This window comes from Marasmius oreades, chromosome 5 (assembly GCF_018924745.1).
Source record: "Marasmius oreades isolate 03SP1 chromosome 5, whole genome shotgun sequence".
NCBI classification, from domain to species: Eukaryota; Fungi; Basidiomycota; class Agaricomycetes; order Agaricales; family Marasmiaceae; genus Marasmius; species Marasmius oreades.
Window position 1 is genome coordinate 3,115,218 of NC_057327.1, and position 20,692 is coordinate 3,135,909.

The following is a 20,692-nucleotide window of genomic DNA, read 5'->3' on the forward strand; positions in this document are numbered from 1 at the left end:
CAGGATAAGGTCTGTAGGCAGGAAATACCATATGGTACGCCTATGTAGGTCCATTCTACATGCTGAAACAAGAATGAAGAACGGTCCAGATTGGTCCAAAACATATGATTCGAATACGGAAAAGCTCCGTAGAGAAGATTCTGCACATGTAGCGGCCCCTAGCGATAAGATTCCACATGGATTCGTAGCTACGGTGCATTATTTTTAGAGATGAAACAAGTAGAGATAGGATTACAAAGCTAGCGTAGAAGTAGTATAAAAGCAGCTCATGTATCCGTAGATAAAGTAGTACTACCCATGCGTAGGAAAGTCCTGAGTGGGTTGCCTGTGAGTAACTGCTCTTGACACCAATAGAGAGATTTGCCCTGTCTTTGTGCAGTGATACGATAAGATTTGATTTGAACTATATGAGACCGTCGAGCTCAAAACTAGAGAACTATCCGTCCGTAGGCCGTCGAGGTCTTGATTACTGTTTTGTGATCCGTCGAGGGTCTTAGCGTTCGTGTCCGCCGAGGACTTAGTTTTCATGTCCGTCGAGGGCAATAGTCTCCAATCGTTCGAATTAGTCTTACCATAGATGAAATTCACAGTCCCACTTAGTCCACTGGACAATAAACAGAGCCCCTACAAACCCTAGAACCCCGTAGCTGTGGTGTTTACACTTGCAGTTGCATATTGATTTTATAAGACCTTCATATGATATTGAGACTGTGATCTTGTGTGTAACCTTTGCCAAGCAGTCCACCCTTGCAATCTTTCCTGGTGTGTAGAGTTATTGATAGACTTTACACGGAGGTTTACTAGTTTTTGGGTTGATTTGGTGTTGGTGCTACTCCCGTAGCTCTGATATTAGGTTGACTCTTGAGTGGTATACTTCGCCCATTACTGATCTCGCGCTTTCCATTCCTCTAACAAGGGAGTAGAGCTGTATAACGGGGTAGGAGTAGGAGTAATGATAGATGGCTGGGAATGGAATATAGGGGCACTAGTGTCCGCAGTAGCAGTCGTTGCAGAGTCCGGCATAGTCGTAGCAGATTCTGTAGTGGTAGCCGCAGTCTGGGTGGGAGTCGATATATCTAACCCATCATGTCAAACTGGCCTCAGTATGGTACCATCGAGGTAGCCTTCGAGGCCCTTTGCACCAACCTGGAGGAGCACCTCCCATTTGAATACGGCCCAGTTCTTTCGGCCGGTCAAACACTTCTCGTCGGTGAAAGCGGGGACTGATGGAGTAAGGGAAGATGTCATGATTATGGAGTATTCGTTCTCGCAATATATTCGTTCTTCGGATCAGAGAGCAGGTCTCATAATCTGTTAAAGTAAACTCAGTGCGTATCGAACAACAACTGAGGGGAGATCCATACGATATGTAAATATATATATGTGAAAGTCCATGATGAAATAACAGCCAGTAAATAGAAACCGGAGACAAATAATAATAGGAGGGAGAAACTAAAAAGGGGTCGACATGTGAAGTACTTTCCTTAACAATATATACTTCTAATAATAATAATAATAATAAAGCTGCAATATATGAAATAGATACAAAAGCATGTGGTAATTTCTTTTTTAACAGCCAAAATCAGGTGATCTAGTATAATCCACAGTATCTGCTATATTCTATGTTACCTGCTATACTCCACATTATCTGCTGTATTACTGAAAACTTGCAATAGCCTTCACAACTCATCATAACCCTTGTAACTTGCTATAGCACCCATAACAAGATATTATGTCAGTCACTAGATGCCAACGTCATAACTATTGTTGCTGGGTTTTGGGATTTATATTGGGTGACTACCCGTAAGGATTTGCAAATAATTTTCTTTCAAATAAAAGTTTGATGTAAATTGCAAATTGATAAATTGTTGGATTATTTGTAAGATGCCACCCGCTAATGTGACTTAGTTGACTATGCTACATGGTTCTTTTTGCACTTTAAACAGTGCTATGGAGCGATATTATCATATTAAGAACTAGAGCGAGCCCGAATTGCTAGTTAAAGCTAGTGCTGCTAGTAGAATGTGCCGTAGGCGCAGCTAGACTAGTTAGAGAGAGCCGTATATTGTGTCAGAAAACTGTATGACCGTTCAAAACCTGTAGAACACTATGAGCAGAGGACTTAAGCGATAATTCACCGAGTTCTACTCTCTACACCCTACTATGCACTGGCATATCAAGGGATTGTACTATTAGAAGACTTGTAGTCTTCACAGAACTGTTCGTAGCAGAACTTAACGGAGTCAAAAGACCTTCATACTAGGAGTACCGACTTCTACAGGGGATTTAGTTGACAAGAAATCGGACATAGGACCACGCAGACTAGGAGAAATTTGATATGACTGTAGATTGAGTCCTGATCTGAGGAAAAGACCAAAAGACATGATACTGATCCTAGATCACAGGTAGAGTACCTAGGAACCAGGCAGGAATGAACAATGGATCTCGGAGTCTGTGCTGTTCATGTGCTATGGAAGTTCGGAACTCTGGATCCATATGCTGGAACCACTTGGACACACAAAGTCCATATGATTTGATAACATTGAAATGCAGGATAAGGTCCGTAGGCAGAAAATACCATATAGTATGCCTATGTAGGTCCATTCTACATGCTGAAACAAGAATGAAGAACAGTCCAGATTGGTCCAAAACATATGATTCGAATACGGTAATAACGCTGTGAAACACCACTAAATATGGCCAGTAAACACACCTCAAGCACGAAGTGCGCAAACCAAAACCACACCAAGAAGCGTATACACAAGTGTAAGGGGTGGAGGTCGGTATTCTTAAGGCTTTAGTTTTCACTAAGAGGCACGAAGAAAGATAGAATAAGGGGGGTCTTCGGTTTTATAGTAGTTTCAATCAAGGTTATTTCACTACAAGAGTGACAATATGATTCACAAATCCCAAAATTTGATATCTGACTTTTCAACAAAGCTTTTACAAGTCTTCGCCGAAGTTCAGTTTCAAGTTCAATATCCAAACTAGACAATAGCAATCCAAATTCAATATAAGTCCAAATTGACTTCAATATCCAGAGTTCAATTCCAAGACAATATGCCAATACCAAATTCAATTGCAATAATCTAATCTATCCTTCCAAACACAGAACACCAACTTCAGTGAAGACTGGGGCAAAGGTCAAATCTCAAGCGAATCCTAGTAGGTGAACTGTGTCTCCTCTCGTAGGTTGCTGGGGAAACCCCTCTTTCCTGCCCTCCTTATATACGGTTTTTCTAATAGATAATAGTAAAAGTCCAAAATGTGTGTGAAACTGGTAAATAATAATGAAATCCCTTTCAGTCGAACAGAAACTCGCTTAATCGGGTATAATACAAGAGTTTTATGTGCTGAAGTGCCCAATCGAATATTAAACTGAATATCTGTTCCTTGTTTCCTGGTTGCGATGTAGGGACTTGACTTCGCCAAAGTACCCAACATATCCGCATTCTCCTGTTTTTCCTAGGGAACGAGTCCCTGTTTCAGGTGTATCCATTCTTCCTGTTCCTGTTCTATTCCTTTTTGGAGAAGATCTAGCCTCGATCCTAGGCCCTGTCCCCAAGGTTTCCCTCTTGAAATCAAATAACACGTGCACTTCGCTGAAGTCCGTGTTTCCTTGGTTTTCCGAGAAATTCCTATTCTTTCCGTTTTCTGTTCGTGAGAATCGGATGTTCCTTCCTTTATCCTTGTTTGGATTTCTATATCCGAGAATTCCAATATCCGAGCAGTCCAACCAGACTTCGTTGAAGTTTCAATAAAGTGTATAATAAAATCCCTATGTTCGCTATAAGCATTCCAGGAGTAAGAGGAGGCCTTCCAATAAAAGAATGAAGGTTTTTAAACAGCTGCTTCCTGAAGTTCGTACAGTTTTCTGAACTTCAGCGAAGTCTCTCATCTTTCCTAATTTTGTACATTTTGTACAGATAAAGTCTCTTGTAGAGGCTCATGCTTTAACTAGAAGTGCGGGCTCACTCTAGTCCTATTAATCCCATAATTTATAACTCATAAGTGTTAAAATTGTATAAATATGCATCTTTAAGGTCTTTTCCAATTTATATCGCAATAATGGAAAAGCTCCATAGACGAGATTATGCACATGTAGCAGTCCCTAGCAATAAGATTCCACATGGATTCATAGCTACAGTGCATTATTTTTAGAGATGAAACAAGTAGAGATAGGATTACAAAGCTAGCGTAGAAGTAGTATAAAAGCAGCTCATGTATCTGTAGATAAAAAAGTACTACATAGGAAAGTCCTGAGTGGGTTGCCCGTGAGTAACTGCTCTTGACACCAATAGAGAGATTTGCCCTGTCTTTGTGCAGTGATACGATAAGATTTGATTTGAACTATACGAGACTGTCGAGGTCAAACTTGAGAACTACCCGTCCATAGGCCACCGAGGTCTTGATTACTGTTTTGTGATCCGTCGAGGGTCTTAGCGTTCGTGTCCGCCGAGGACTTAGTTTTCATGTCCGTCGAGGGCAATAGTCTCCAATCGTTCGAATTAGTCTTACCATAGATGAAATTCACAGTCCCACTTAGTCCACTGGACAATAAACAGAGCCCCTACAAACCCTAGAACCCTGTAGCTGTGGTGTTTACACTTGCAGTTGCATATTGATTTTATAAGACCTTCATATGATATTGAGACTGTGATCTTGTGTGTAACCTTTGCCAAGCAGTCCACCCTTGCAATCTTTCCTGGTGTGTAGAGTTATTGATAGACTTTACATGGAGGTTTACTAGTTTTTGGGTTGATTTGGTGTTGGTGCTACTCCTGTAGCTCTGATATTAGGTTGACTCTTGAGTGGTATACTTCGCCCATTACTGCAACGCCCATGGTCATTTCAAATGGTACAAAAGCTCCAGTGAGACTTATTCAACGGCCTTTGTCTTCTTTAGCTTCTAGCTCCTTAATGAACATGCACAATTTGTCCGGCAATTTCCCCAGAAATTGATCGAATATCAGTTTTGTTTCTGAAGTTTTTCGGATCCCAAGAGAGAATGATCTCTGCAAACTTCTTCTACAGGTTTTTTCACCGTCGATAGGACACCTCTTATGGCCTACTACCATTCCTTCAGCACAAACAAATGAAAGCCTTCAGACCTTGAAAAGGTACCTACGCAGTTAACTTCATTCCGCTGAACTATTCGATTCACGTTCTGTAAATGCTCCCAAACGAATCTACAGATGCCTGGATTCTCAGGAATCACCTCGTAGCCTCCGTCGGGCAACTCATATCTAGTACTAGGTCCTCGTATAGGTACGTCGTCAATGTATGGTCTAGTAACATGAGGAATTTCTTCCCGTAGAATGTACGTTACATCCTCATGAAACAAAGGGACCGAATTAGTCCATCCCATAGGTAGTTTCACTAATCTATAGGGGCCAAAGGGCGTTTGGAACGTAGTAAAGTCTCTCGATTCCTCGTCGATAAGCCTTTCATCGTAGCCAACCCAAATGTCTAACATTCCTATACACGCCCTTCCGGAAAAGCTACTAGCAATCTCAGCTGTTCCAGGTGGAATTCCAGAATGCTGAATCGTGACTGCATTCAATGGTGCTAACGAATGAACCAGCCGTAGACTCTTTCCATCTTTCTTTAGTACCATAAACCACTTCGATCGATACGACAACGTAGTAGGTTCGTATACTCCCTGCTGCGATTTTGTCCTTCAAAATCTGGCAGACTTCTTCGTAAATCCCAGGTGGAATAGGGATATTACGCTCAACCCAGGGCTTGTGAGGCAACACTGGAAACTTAATCGGCGGGAAGAAATCTGTACGAAATGTTCCACCTTCATCTGCACTCCAAGCGAATCCTTTCTCTTGGATTTTCATCAGATGGTGTACCAATTTCATTTCTTCGGGCCATAGAAAGCCTTCATTATGATTCTTTTCTATGATTTCCCTACGTTCTTCTGTATACCGTTCTCCTGGACTGAACTCAGGAGGGTGTGGCGATAGTACTGGCATCCCTTCAAGCGGATCCCCAGTAATATTCCTAAGAACTCGGAATTCTTCTGGCATCTTAGCCAATTGTGGTCAGACTTTAAGTGCTACTGGCTTATATTTTCCGTAGACCGACTGAACTGTATGTTTTCCAAGCACCATAGCACCCTGGGAAACATAGTTCTCACGCTTTATAGACTGCGAGCTACTCAAGAATGTGCTATATGAATTCGTAGGAAGACTTTCTCTCAAAAGCTTTCCTTCTAAGTTGCGTAGAGCAAGCCCCATCTCTTGTACACATGCATCAAGTTCGATAACATAGGCATTCAGAGAGTCCGTAGACGATAGAATCTCATCTATCGGGGTTTCGCCCGTGTAAAGGTCCTTAGGAAAGTTGTTTATAGTCCCGTAGACTTGCAACCATCTTTCCTTATGAAAAGCTAGTTCATTGAACAAAGTCTTTCCACGTTTCTCAGGATCCTTAGCTAACCTATCCAAATCCAAAGCTATACATTCATCGGTTTGGTAGTGATTTTTGTACATCCTTTGATGATAATCTACTAGCGCAGATGCTTCATTTAGCATTGTATCAAATGCATTTTCATTTTCAACTGCACCCCCTACAAACTTCGTAGTCGGAGCAACGGGGTATCAATCTATTTGGATTTTCTTCGATTTTCGACGCATCAGCGAGATCCTTGAAATTCGTACTAAGCGAATCAACAAGTTCACATAGACTATGGGTATCTTGAGCCTTCAAGAGTAAAGCTCTTGCGTCTACGGCAACCTCACTAAGCTCATCTATCTTATCTTGTTGAGAAGAGTCCGATCGATGTGCCAATTTTTGGCTTGTTGAAGCCTTCGAGGGTTGAACCTCTTCTAGTAGTACAAAGCAACCGTTCTCGTTCCGTAGATTCACTGTGTATGGAATCTAGGGAATTCGAAACTGGTGCTGATGAATAATAAGAAAGAAAAACTGTCCGTAACACAAGGAGAAATAGAAGCACTGTTTTTGTGTTTTGTATCGTTCTGTGTGTTTTTGGTCTTTTTTCGTTTATATCAATGTTTTTCATCACTCTTGAATCAGACTGACTAGTAGTCCTTTCACTATTTGAAGCTTCTATGAAGGCTCCAGCCAGCTCCATACAGAAGAATTTTGTATTTATCAAATTTTTATATTTTTCAATTTTGTGGAACACCGTGAGCATCTTACGGATATTTGTAGAGCCACCTCTCCTTGATCCTCTATCAATTCATCAAGGTGGACTGAAAATTTGAAGATTCAGTCCCTCGTTGTTCTCTTTCTTTCTGCGCTTCCTCTGAACTCTGCATCCGTAGGGTTGGTTCCTGCTTAGGTTTTATCTTAATGCCTTCCCCTCTCATGTATGTAGGGATGACACTTTGAATTCCTTTGTTTGGGCATGAAACCATAACCCACTGATCTCCATCCTTGAAGTTTTGCACTTTCGATTCCGTTAGGACATCGAAAGGTCTTCCCAAGAGAATCTGAAAGGGAGCTTTCTCCACCACATGAAGTTGCAAGTATACTGTTACTTCCCCAAACTTGAAAGGTACATTTCTGCATATTCCCAGTGTTGGTTTCAGTTGTCCATTGGCAGACTGCATGTGAATCACTGAATTCGGATCCCATTGCAAGCCTAATCCTTGAGCAACCCACGCGTCAATCACGATTATTTGCGATCCACCATCGATCACCGCTTCTACTCTTTCCGTAGAACCGTTAACCTCAGGAAAAACACATCTGAGTCCCTCGGACAATCCAGCTACTATCACGACCTTCTGTTTCTCTACAGAATCTAACTCAGTGCGATAAACTTCCACAACATCTCGGTGAACTACTGATCCCGCTTCCAATCCGTCTTCTTCCTCTTCCAAGGTCTCGAACGAATCTACGGTCTCAATATTATCTACTTTCACAAACTCCGCTTCTTCATCAAAAGGTTCCTCAGCCGCCGTAGAGTTTTTCTTTTATCGGATAGTCTAACGTTTGAAGGAACACTTTATAGTTCTTCGTTCGAACGTGCTTATTCCTAACTCGCCGTAGCAATGCTTTCGGAACTCTTCTGAAGCCATGAGCTTGTTCAAGCAAACACTAGCCGGATTGGCCATCATTTGGTCCAATTAGGTCTTGAATCACCCGTTGCTTATATCTTTTCGTTTCAACATTTTGAAGATTTTCCGTAGATGCTTTCTTCACGTTTTTGGACTGAACCTTCTTAGATTTGAAGCACCCTTGTCTTCAGGAATTACGCTTCAGGGCAATACCGAATCCCTTGGTTGTGGGACACGTTCTACGGGTTGAATTTTATCCAATACCCTAGGCAGCGGAGTAGAAGGACGTCTATCGACCTGCGACTGAGGTTCTTCTTCATCCAATTCTGCTTCTTCTTCTTCAGAGACCTCTTCTCCGAAAGGCTTTCTCTGGGGTATCACATACGGTTGTTTTCTTAAGAACGACGGCGTAGATATCACTACTTGGGGTTTTGGTGGTAATTTTATTTTTTGGGGTCCTCCGGTCTCCTCTGGGTATCTCGAGATCTATCTCTCTTATCTGAGGAGTCCATCATTGGACCTTTTAGTTTTTTGAGCTGTCGCCTGACTGGCGACGAGTCTCTAACCTCCAAAGCAGCAATTCTCTGTAGCAAAACTTCTATCGTAGGCACAGATTGATGGTCTGGGAGATCATCATCAAGATCCAAGTCTCCTTGTAAGAAGAAACTGGTCTTTTCAGCACCTGGCCATCCCTTCTCTCTAGCGATAGCTCTAATTCTGTCTGCTCGCGACTCTTTCTTTACTGGATCAGGCAGTGGGAGGTTATTCCCATCGTACATCTCCAGTCTATTCGTATGTTCATTCTTAACTATCCACTTCTTCTCTGGGATAGCTCTTGGGCTTGCCTGCATTCTCTCCAGAAATGCCGGGTTCATCACAAATAATGCAATTTTTGTCCATAGGCGCCCTATATGGCTGCCCCGTGGCCATAGAGTTGGATGTGATCTGGTTCAAAGGCCTAGATCCACCGCTACTCTGCCCTTGGCTTCCATTATGATACACCATAGCTTGCATGTTTTTGTAGAAGTTAGGCTGACTGAAGTCAGGCATCTTCTTCGAAAGTTCAGAAACTGCATGCGCAAAGTCGTTCATTCGAGTATTCTGTGCGTCTACGGAGGCCAAAAGTTTCATTGTCAACTCGTCAGAAGCTATTTCCTTCTTATACGAAGACAATGGAGCTACTGTAGGCTCAATCTTTGCACGAGTGATCAAGGGGGTTCCTATGGGAGCCGCCGCTTTCACTCCTAATGTATAGCTAACAGGATCTAAGCCCTGAGGTGCGTAGCAATCGTCTACTAACTCATTACTTATGGTCAAAGCCATATCCCTAACTTGGGAGAAAGCAAAAGGGTCTAGCTGGGAAGCCACCCACCCACTATCTACTTCTACGGGCTTTTCTGCCTGCAGGTTTTGAACGTAGTGAGGGTCCCATAGCCTCTTTCTGATCTCTCGCCAGAATGTCGGGTCTAGACATTCCGCAAACTTCTGTACTTTCTCTCGATTTGACAAACTTCCTGCAAGTTTGTCTGCTTCAAACTCAAACTCCATATTAAACGAAGTAAGCTTTTGCAGCTGTTCTTCTCCTATACCAGAGAACCTAGCCTTCAACAGATCTAAATTCTCCAGTGCTCCTATTTCTAAATCCCTAATCGACGGGAACGAATCAAGCATCTCTTTCTCAAAGGCGGCCCAACTATAGCCTCTTGTAGATGGCAAATGATGTGCCAGGAGTTGAGAGGTCTCGAACTCCATTTGAATCATTGCTAGAATGATAAAAGATTCATCTAACTTCCAGCCCTTGACTTTCCCATATTGTAGGATAGCTGCCATCCACTCCCGTAGATTTCCAGGATCTAGTCGGTTGAACGTGGGGAGCCTTCGTTTCGACGTATCTTTGTCTAATTCTTTCAAAGCACCTTTAGAGAACTTCGTCCAGGACTTCTTTATCGGTCTTTCTTCATCTGGCACACCTGCCGCTACTGGGTCATTCGATATATGGGACATACTTGTTAACAGTCTTTCAAGAAATAAACTCGGGTTTAGTTCAAAAGAATAAAACTCTTCTTCCTGTAGGTCGAAGTCTGAATTGTATTCGGAGGGTAGAGATGATAACGGTGAAGAAAACAGTTCAATGTCTTCAGTTAAAATCTCTGGGGTTTCGTATGGGTTTCTAACGCTTGGTTTCTAGGACCTTGCGTAGATCTTGTATCTCAGAATGCTTCCTCGGACTTCTGTCAAAAGAGAAACTGGGGTTTCTTAAATCGTTTGGGATAACTTGGGTAGCTTCTCTTCCTTGCGTAGAATTGCGCGTAGATCGAGAAGACTGACCAGCTCTCGGTACTTGAGCTGGGGTACTAGATGCTAAAGCCGTAAGACTATGTGTCTGTAAGACTTGTTTACCAGCCGCTAGTGAAGTGCGAGTATTACGTCGCTGTGAACTAATCTTTCTGAGAGAAGTTCTTTTGGTTTTTGTTGTTTTTGTAGTTCTCGCCGTAGGGCTAAAACTACCGGAACTTCACAATATTTTGTTTGATACTGAATGTAATCTTATTTCCACCCCCTGCGGTGGTCACCAGATAATGGGCGAAGAATACCACTCAAGAGTCAACCTAATATCAGAGCTACGGGAGTAGCACCAACACCAAATCAACCCAAAAACTAGTAAACCTCCGTGTAAAGTCTATCAATAACTCTACACACCAGGAAAGATTGCAAGGGTGGACTGCTTGGCAAAGGTTACGCACAAGATCACAGTCTCAGTATCGTATGAAGTTCTTGTGAAATCAATGTGTAACTGCAAGTGTAAAAACACCACAGCTACGGGGATTCTAACGTTTGTAGGGGCTCTGTTTATTGTCCAGTGGACTAAGTGGGACTATGAATTTCGTCTACGGTAAGACTAATTCGAACGATTGGAGACTATTGCCCTCGACGGACATGAAAACTAAGTCCTCGGCGGACACGAACGCTAAGACCCTCGACGGATCACAAAACAGTAATCAAGACCTCGGCGGCCTACGGACGGATAGTTCTCTAGTTTCGACCTCGACGGTCTCGTATGTTCAAATCAAATCTTATCGTATCACTGCACAAAGACAGGGCAAATCTCTCTATTGGTGTCAAGAGCAGTTACTCACAGGCAACCCACTCAGGACTTTCCTACGCACGGGTAGTACTACTTTATCTACGGATACATGAGCTGCTTTTATACTACTTCTACACTAGCTTTGTAATCCTATCTCTACTTGTTTTATCTTTAAAAATAATGCATCGTAGCTACGAATCCATGTGGAAGCTTATCGCTAGGGACTGCTACATGTGCAGAATCTTGTCTATGGAGCTTTTCCGTATTTGAATCATATGTTTTGGACCAATCTGGACCGATCTTCATTTTTGTTTCAGCATGTAGAATGGACCTACATAGGCGTACCATATGGTATTTCCTGCCTACAGACCTTATCCTGCATTTCGACATTATCAAATCATATGGACTTTGTGTGTCCAAGTAGTTCCAGCATATGGATCCAGAGTTCTGAATCGCCATAGTACATGAACAGCGCGGACTCCGAGATCCGTTGTTCATTCCTGCCTGGTTCCTAGGTACTCTATCTGTGATCTGGGATCTGTATCATGTCTTTTTGTCTTTTCCTCAGATCGGGACTTGATCTACGGTCATATCAAATTTCTCCTAGTCTGTGTGGTCCTATGTCCGATTTCTTGTCAACTAAATCCCCCATAGAAGTAGTTACTCCTAGTATGAAGGTCTTTTGACTTTGTTAAGTTCTGCTACGAACGGTTCTGTGAAGACTACAAGTCTTCTAATAGTACAATCCCTTGATATGCCAGTGCATAGTAGAATGTAGAGAGTAGAACTCGGTGAATTACCACTTAAGTCCTCTGCTCATAGTGTTCTACAGGTTTTGAACGGTCATACAGTTTTCTGACACGATCTACGGCTCTCTCTAACTGGTCTAGCTGCACCGATGGCACATCCTACTAGCGGCACTAGCTTTAACTAGCAATTCGGGCTCACTCTAGTTCTTAATATGATAAATATCGCTCCATAGCACTGTTTAAAGTGCAAAAAGAACCTTGTAGCATAGTCAACTAAGTCGCATTACCACTAGAATCGGTATTGAGAACATAGGTATTGGCAGGGGTGGAGACGTTGTTGGCATCGGTACGTTCAGGTTCGGCATTCAAGGCGTTCGCGTTAACTGTTGGCTCCATTCCTTTAGGAAACTTCCATCCCTTCGGAGCTTTTCCTTCGAGCCCACCTCCTTTTGCCCAACACTTCGGCTTTGTGTGTCCGGTGTGTTTACAGTTGTCGCAAGTAGGTCTAGTCTGATCTCCTGTCTTCACATTCAACGCTTTCGCTTTGGCGTGGTCACCTTGGCGTTCCAAGCAGTGGGCTTCTCATTTAATCCATATGGCTTCGAGGTGGGTGATGGCATCAGAACTTGAGGTACCTGGGACATTTGTTGTAACATCGTCCCAGTCTTCGGGGAAAGAGTCGAGGATGATTGATCGGAATTGTGCATCAGTGATTGATGCCCCAACGTCCCGGGCATCTTTCCACAGATTCCTCATGGATTTGATATGTTCCTCGAAATCACCAGTATCCATCCTCTTCGTGCGCAATAATTTCTCTCTGATTGAGATCAACTGTTCTGATTTCTGATCAAACTCCTTGTATAGGTTGAGCCAAATAATGCTCACCCATTTATTCTCTTCGATTCCGATTCCGACAGGATCAACTGTGTTGGACACAATTACACTGGCGACATACCGATAATGCGACTTAGTTAACTATGCTACACAGTTCTTTTTGCACTTTAAACGGTGCTACGGAGCGATATTTATCGTATTAAGAACTAGGGTGAGCCCGAATTGCTAGTTAAAGCTAGTGCCGCTAGTAGAATGTGCCGTAGGCGCAGCTAGACTAGTTAGAGAGAGAGCCATAGATCATGTCAGAAAACTGTATGACTGTTCGAAACCTGTAGAACACTATGAGCAGAGGACTTAAGTGGTAATTCACCGAGTTCTACTCTCTACATTCTACTATGCACTGGCATATCAAGGGATTGTACTATTAGAAGACTTGTAGTCTTCACAGAACCGTTCGTAGCAGAACTTAACAAAGTCAAAAGACCTTCATACTAGGAGTACCTACTTCTATGGGGGATTTAGTTGACAAGAAATCGGACATAGGACCACGCAGACTAGGAGAAATTTGATATGACCGTAGATCAAGTCCCGATCTGAGGAAAAGACAAAAAGACATGATACAGATCCCAGATCACAGATAGAGTACCTAGGAACCAGGCAGGAATGAACAACGGATCTCGGAGTCCGCGCTGTTCATGTGCTATGGCGATTCGGAACTCTGGATCCATATGCTGGAACTACTTGGACACACAAAGTCCATATGATTTGATAACATCGAAATGCAGGATAAGGTCTGTAGGCAGGAAATACCATATGGTACGCCTATGTAGGTCCATTCTACATGCTGAAACAAGAATGAAGAACGGTCCAGATTGGTCCAAAACATATGATTCGAATACGGAAAAGCTCCGTAGAGAAGATTCTGCACATGTAGCGGCCCCTAGCGATAAGATTCCACATGGATTCGTAGCTACGGTGCATTATTTTTAGAGATGAAACAAGTAGAGATAGGATTACAAAGCTAGCGTAGAAGTAGTATAAAAGCAGCTCATGTATCCGTAGATAAAGTAGTACTACCCATGCGTAGGAAAGTCCTGAGTGGGTTGCCTGTGAGTAACTGCTCTTGACACCAATAGAGAGATTTGCCCTGTCTTTGTGCAGTGATACGATAAGATTTGATTTGAACTATATGAGACCGTCGAGCTCAAAACTAGAGAACTATCCGTCCGTAGGCCGTCGAGGTCTTGATTACTGTTTTGTGATCCGTCGAGGGTCTTAGCGTTCGTGTCCGCCGAGGACTTAGTTTTCATGTCCGTCGAGGGCAATAGTCTCCAATCGTTCGAATTAGTCTTACCATAGATGAAATTCACAGTCCCACTTAGTCCACTGGACAATAAACAGAGCCCCTACAAACCCTAGAACCCCGTAGCTGTGGTGTTTACACTTGCAGTTGCATATTGATTTTATAAGACCTTCATATGATATTGAGACTGTGATCTTGTGTGTAACCTTTGCCAAGCAGTCCACCCTTGCAATCTTTCCTGGTGTGTAGAGTTATTGATAGACTTTACACGGAGGTTTACTAGTTTTTGGGTTGATTTGGTGTTGGTGCTACTCCCGTAGCTCTGATATTAGGTTGACTCTTGAGTGGTATACTTCGCCCATTACTGATCTCGCGCTTTCCATTCCTCTAACAAGGGAGTAGAGCTGTATAACGGGGTAGGAGTAGGAGTAATGATAGATGGCTGGGAATGGAATATAGGGGCACTAGTGTCCGCAGTAGCAGTCGTTGCAGAGTCCGGCATAGTCGTAGCAGATTCTGTAGTGGTAGCCGCAGTCTGGGTGGGAGTCGATATATCTAACCCATCATGTCAAACTGGCCTCAGTATGGTACCATCGAGGTAGCCTTCGAGGCCCTTTGCACCAACCTGGAGGAGCACCTCCCATTTGAATACGGCCCAGTTCTTTCGGCCGGTCAAACACTTCTCGTCGGTGAAAGCGGGGACTGATGGAGTAAGGGAAGATGTCATGATTATGGAGTATTCGTTCTCGCAATATATTCGTTCTTCGGATCAGAGAGCAGGTCTCATAATCTGTTAAAGTAAACTCAGTGCGTATCGAACAACAACTGAGGGGAGATCCATACGATATGTAAATATATATATGTGAAAGTCCATGATGAAATAACAGCCAGTAAATAGAAACCGGAGACAAATAATAATAGGAGGGAGAAACTAAAAAGGGGTCGACATGTGAAGTACTTTCCTTAACAATATATACTTCTAATAATAATAATAATAATAAAGCTGCAATATATGAAATAGATACAAAAGCATGTGGTAATTTCTTTTTTAACAGCCAAAATCAGGTGATCTAGTATAATCCACAGTATCTGCTATATTCTATGTTACCTGCTATACTCCACATTATCTGCTGTATTACTGAAAACTTGCAATAGCCTTCACAACTCATCATAACCCTTGTAACTTGCTATAGCACCCATAACAAGATATTATGTCAGTCACTAGATGCCAACGTCATAACTATTGTTGCTGGGTTTTGGGATTTATATTGGGTGACTACCCGTAAGGATTTGCAAATAATTTTCTTTCAAATAAAAGTTTGATGTAAATTGCAAATTGATAAATTGTTGGATTATTTGTAAGATGCCACCCGCTAATGTGACTTAGTTGACTATGCTACATGGTTCTTTTTGCACTTTAAACAGTGCTATGGAGCGATATTATCATATTAAGAACTAGAGCGAGCCCGAATTGCTAGTTAAAGCTAGTGCTGCTAGTAGAATGTGCCGTAGGCGCAGCTAGACTAGTTAGAGAGAGCCGTATATTGTGTCAGAAAACTGTATGACCGTTCAAAACCTGTAGAACACTATGAGCAGAGGACTTAAGCGATAATTCACCGAGTTCTACTCTCTACACCCTACTATGCACTGGCATATCAAGGGATTGTACTATTAGAAGACTTGTAGTCTTCACAGAACTGTTCGTAGCAGAACTTAACGGAGTCAAAAGACCTTCATACTAGGAGTACCGACTTCTACAGGGGATTTAGTTGACAAGAAATCGGACATAGGACCACGCAGACTAGGAGAAATTTGATATGACTGTAGATTGAGTCCTGATCTGAGGAAAAGACCAAAAGACATGATACTGATCCTAGATCACAGGTAGAGTACCTAGGAACCAGGCAGGAATGAACAATGGATCTCGGAGTCTGTGCTGTTCATGTGCTATGGAAGTTCGGAACTCTGGATCCATATGCTGGAACCACTTGGACACACAAAGTCCATATGATTTGATAACATTGAAATGCAGGATAAGGTCCGTAGGCAGAAAATACCATATAGTATGCCTATGTAGGTCCATTCTACATGCTGAAACAAGAATGAAGAACAGTCCAGATTGGTCCAAAACATATGATTCGAATACGGTAATAACGCTGTGAAACACCACTAAATATGGCCAGTAAACACACCTCAAGCACGAAGTGCGCAAACCAAAACCACACCAAGAAGCGTATACACAAGTGTAAGGGGTGGAGGTCGGTATTCTTAAGGCTTTAGTTTTCACTAAGAGGCACGAAGAAAGATAGAATAAGGGGGGTCTTCGGTTTTATAGTAGTTTCAATCAAGGTTATTTCACTACAAGAGTGACAATATGATTCACAAATCCCAAAATTTGATATCTGACTTTTCAACAAAGCTTTTACAAGTCTTCGCCGAAGTTCAGTTTCAAGTTCAATATCCAAACTAGACAATAGCAATCCAAATTCAATATAAGTCCAAATTGACTTCAATATCCAGAGTTCAATTCCAAGACAATATGCCAATACCAAATTCAATTGCAATAATCTAATCTATCCTTCCAAACACAGAACACCAACTTCAGTGAAGACTGGGGCAAAGGTCAAATCTCAAGCGAATCCTAGTAGGTGAACTGTGTCTCCTCTCGTAGGTTGCTGGGGAAAACCCCTCTTTCCTGCCCTCCTTATATACGGTTTTTCTAATAGATAATAGTAAAAGTCCAAAATGTGTGTGAAACTGGTAAATAATAATGAAATCCCTTTCAGTCGAACAGAAACTCGCTTAATCGGGTATAATACAAGAGTTTTATGTGCTGAAGTGCCCAATCGAATATTAAACTGAATATCTGTTCCTTGTTTCCTGGTTGCGATGTAGGGACTTGACTTCGCCAAAGTACCCAACATATCCGCATTCTCCTGTTTTTCCTAGGGAACGAGTCCCTGTTTCAGGTGTATCCATTCTTCCTGTTCCTGTTCTATTCCTTTTTGGAGAAGATCTAGCCTCGATCCTAGGCCCTGTCCCCAAGGTTTCCCTCTTGAAATCAAATAACACGTGCACTTCGCTGAAGTCCGTGTTTCCTTGGTTTTCCGAGAAATTCCTATTCTTTCCGTTTTCTGTTCGTGAGAATCGGATGTTCCTTCCTTTATCCTTGTTTGGATTTCTATATCCGAGAATTCCAATATCCGAGCAGTCCAACCAGACTTCGTTGAAGTTTCAATAAAGTGTATAATAAAATCCCTATGTTCGCTATAAGCATTCCAGGAGTAAGAGGAGGCCTTCCAATAAAAGAATGAAGGTTTTTAAACAGCTGCTTCCTGAAGTTCGTACAGTTTTCTGAACTTCAGCGAAGTCTCTCATCTTTCCTAATTTTGTACATTTTGTACAGATAAAGTCTCTTGTAGAGGCTCATGCTTTAACTAGAAGTGCGGGCTCACTCTAGTCCTATTAATCCCATAATTTATAACTCATAAGTGTTAAAATTGTATAAATATGCATCTTTAAGGTCTTTTCCAATTTATATCGCAATAATGGAAAAGCTCCATAGACGAGATTATGCACATGTAGCAGTCCCTAGCAATAAGATTCCACATGGATTCATAGCTACAGTGCATTATTTTTAGAGATGAAACAAGTAGAGATAGGATTACAAAGCTAGCGTAGAAGTAGTATAAAAGCAGCTCATGTATCTGTAGATAAAAAAGTACTACATAGGAAAGTCCTGAGTGGGTTGCCCGTGAGTAACTGCTCTTGACACCAATAGAGAGATTTGCCCTGTCTTTGTGCAGTGATACGATAAGATTTGATTTGAACTATACGAGACTGTCGAGGTCAAACTTGAGAACTACCCGTCCATAGGCCACCGAGGTCTTGATTACTGTTTTGTGATCCGTCGAGGGTCTTAGCGTTCGTGTCCGCCGAGGACTTAGTTTTCATGTCCGTCGAGGGCAATAGTCTCCAATCGTTCGAATTAGTCTTACCATAGATGAAATTCACAGTCCCACTTAGTCCACTGGACAATAAACAGAGCCCCTACAAACCCTAGAACCCTGTAGCTGTGGTGTTTACACTTGCAGTTGCATATTGATTTTATAAGACCTTCATATGATATTGAGACTGTGATCTTGTGTGTAACCTTTGCCAAGCAGTCCACCCTTGCAATCTTTCCTGGTGTGTAGAGTTATTGATAGACTTTACATGGAGGTTTACTAGTTTTTGGGTTGATTTGGTGTTGGTGCTACTCCTGTAGCTCTGATATTAGGTTGACTCTTGAGTGGTATACTTCGCCCATTACTGCAACGCCCAGAATTGCATGAAATGCTCGGGTCTATTACTCTGTATGGTAACTATGGACCGGATTCCCCTCCTGCTCCTGCAAGACACTGAAGCAGAAGACAATGCTCAGTTGCAGCGCCTCCTCCTGCTTGGTGCTTGCACAGCAGGTGTTATAGAATCAGAATGGGAACGAATTCAGCACCGCAACCCAACTCGTCTGTACCTTACACGTCCTCAACTCATGCCCAACCCACAAGTTGAGTCTGCATGGATGCATCTTTGGCATGGACAGGAAGGCTGTGCATTTATAACCACAATGGGGGTGGATGTTGCCACATTTGATTATATTTTGAAGGGACCAGGTCGTTTCCAAGAGACTTGGGATAATACACCTATCCCTCATGCTGATGTGTCATCGAGAGGAGCACCTCGCCTTGGAGGAAGATCTCTTGATGCTGCTAGTGCACTCGGATTAGTTCTCCATTACCTCTCATTCTCTGTCATGCACTGAACCAGGAGTAGTACCTGCCGCCGACTTTTTCCTCCTATACAGTCAACTGCGGTTGGACTCGGCATATGATCAAGGGAGATTTCATGTGAAAGAGGTTGATTCATAGAAGAGTACTCCTAAGCTTAGAGAAGGGGTCATCGGTATAGGAGTACAACCCTTTCTACTAGATAGGTATATAAGGAGTACTTAGTGGTAGTATTTCCCTAGAATTTGATCTTCTTTGTCCCTCATCCTTTATCCTTTGCCTATCCTTTATCCTTTGCCTCTACCCCATTCACTCTGTCACTCGACGTCGCCCAGGTCGCCTTTATTAAGGGACTCACCGTCTAATCGCAGTCCGGACTCGTCCTAAAGTCCCTCCTCGGGTGATAGAGTACAGGATGGGGTACGCATGGATTAGGTTACAGGTATGTGGTACACTATACTGGTGTACGTTGGGTACTGTCTATCATATGTTCTCGTTGTCATTGGAGTACCGACTTGTGAGGGTATGGTCCTCATCGTAGGACACTCTCATTGCCAAAGGACCACTCTCATTATAGGAGTGCAGTTTGTCGTACAGCTCACCACACGATTCACGGATATTCACGATACTGGACATCATCATTATTCATTCTCCTTGGTCACCAGCTTTTGTCATCCTCTATTGCCGATAGGCCCATAGGATGGTCCGTCAGCATTAGTCTGGAGTATGATCTCGTAGTAGGTCGGAGTACCAGGGTTTGGTACCCCTCGGAGTACGCCCTACATGGGTGTTGGGTTGTTTTAGGCATATGCTATCCTCAGCGTCAGGGCTCGAGGCCCGGCATATGCATAGGCGGTTCACCCTCCTGACATCCTCCGTGTCGGAAATTCACCTCCAGCAAATTTTTGCCTTAGTTCCCTCTGTCCTCTCTCATTATCTTGATTTCTCCCTTGACATCCTTCTCGAAGTACTCAAAAACATCGAAGAGGCTCGCATTAAATTACCTCAAAGTACAGATGAATTTGAGGATGAATCAATTCTCATTCAGGAAAGACACCCACGATTGGTTGGAGCATTTGGGAGCATAGATGGGCTGTCACTACCAGTACAGGTTTCAGATGATGTGGAAATAGAGAATGCGACATATAACGGTCGGAAAACTGAGCATAGAATCAACAACATTCTTGCCTTCTCCCCCCGAGGTGCGCCTTTATATCATTTTTAGCTTAATCTTGGAATCTAACCAAACATTAAGGTGTTATTATCGATGTCGTTCTCAATGCACCAGGAAGCTGGCATGATGCCCATGTCACTAAACCCATTTTTGATTGTCTACACACACATGTACCTGAGGGGTACTATCTTGTTTCCGACACTGCATTTCCTCACAGCACCTCTTCAATTTCAGGCAAAATTAAAGCACCACTCAAGGCTGGAGAACATGTACCAAGTGATCCAGCAGAGCAAGCAGAACTGCTTGCCTTCAACCACCAACTTCTTTCCTACCAACAGACTCCAGAGTGGGGAATGAGAGCCATGCAGGGTTCTTTTGGAAGGCTCTGGATTCCTCTACCTATTGGGTCTAAAGAGGACCATTTCCGGCTGCTTGAGATTTGTTGCCGGTTGTTTAATATAAGAGCAAATTGTGTTGGAATTAATCAGATAAAATCAGTGTATATGCCTGTCTGGTGTGCAGGTGAAGATGAACGGATGTGGAATGATATGGGGAACATGCTATTTGGTGAGATCAGGAAGTGAGACAGAGTTTCGAGATACCATATTGTTGTAAATACATAGTATAACAAGGATTATATTCTATGACTTCAAGTGACTATATATGAAGCTTATTTAAACTTATGTGACTTAGAAGGTGAGTAGTAGATATCAAGGTTACTAGTATGCTGTGCGTCAACTGAATAGTT

General features: G+C 42.6%; 2 protein-coding genes across 2 annotated transcripts; both read left to right on the top strand.

Annotated features, from left to right (window-relative positions):
• Positions 1-18,367: 18,367 nt before the first annotated feature.
• Positions 18,368-18,805, top strand: E1B28_009167 (uncharacterized protein; the record flags this gene model as incomplete). Its single annotated transcript, XM_043154034.1, has 1 exon — positions 18,368-18,805. The coding sequence occupies one exon, from the start codon at positions 18,368-18,370 to the stop codon at positions 18,803-18,805; it is 438 nt and encodes a 145-aa protein (XP_043009322.1).
• Positions 18,806-19,614: 809 nt separating this feature from the next.
• E1B28_009168 (uncharacterized protein) lies at positions 19,615-20,528 on the top strand (the record flags this gene model as incomplete). The annotated part of the gene is made up of 2 exons (XM_043154035.1): positions 19,615-19,972; positions 20,026-20,528. The coding sequence occupies 2 exons, from the start codon at positions 19,615-19,617 to the stop codon at positions 20,526-20,528; spliced, it is 861 nt and encodes a 286-aa protein (XP_043009323.1).
• Between the last annotated feature and the right edge of the window lie 164 nt (positions 20,529-20,692).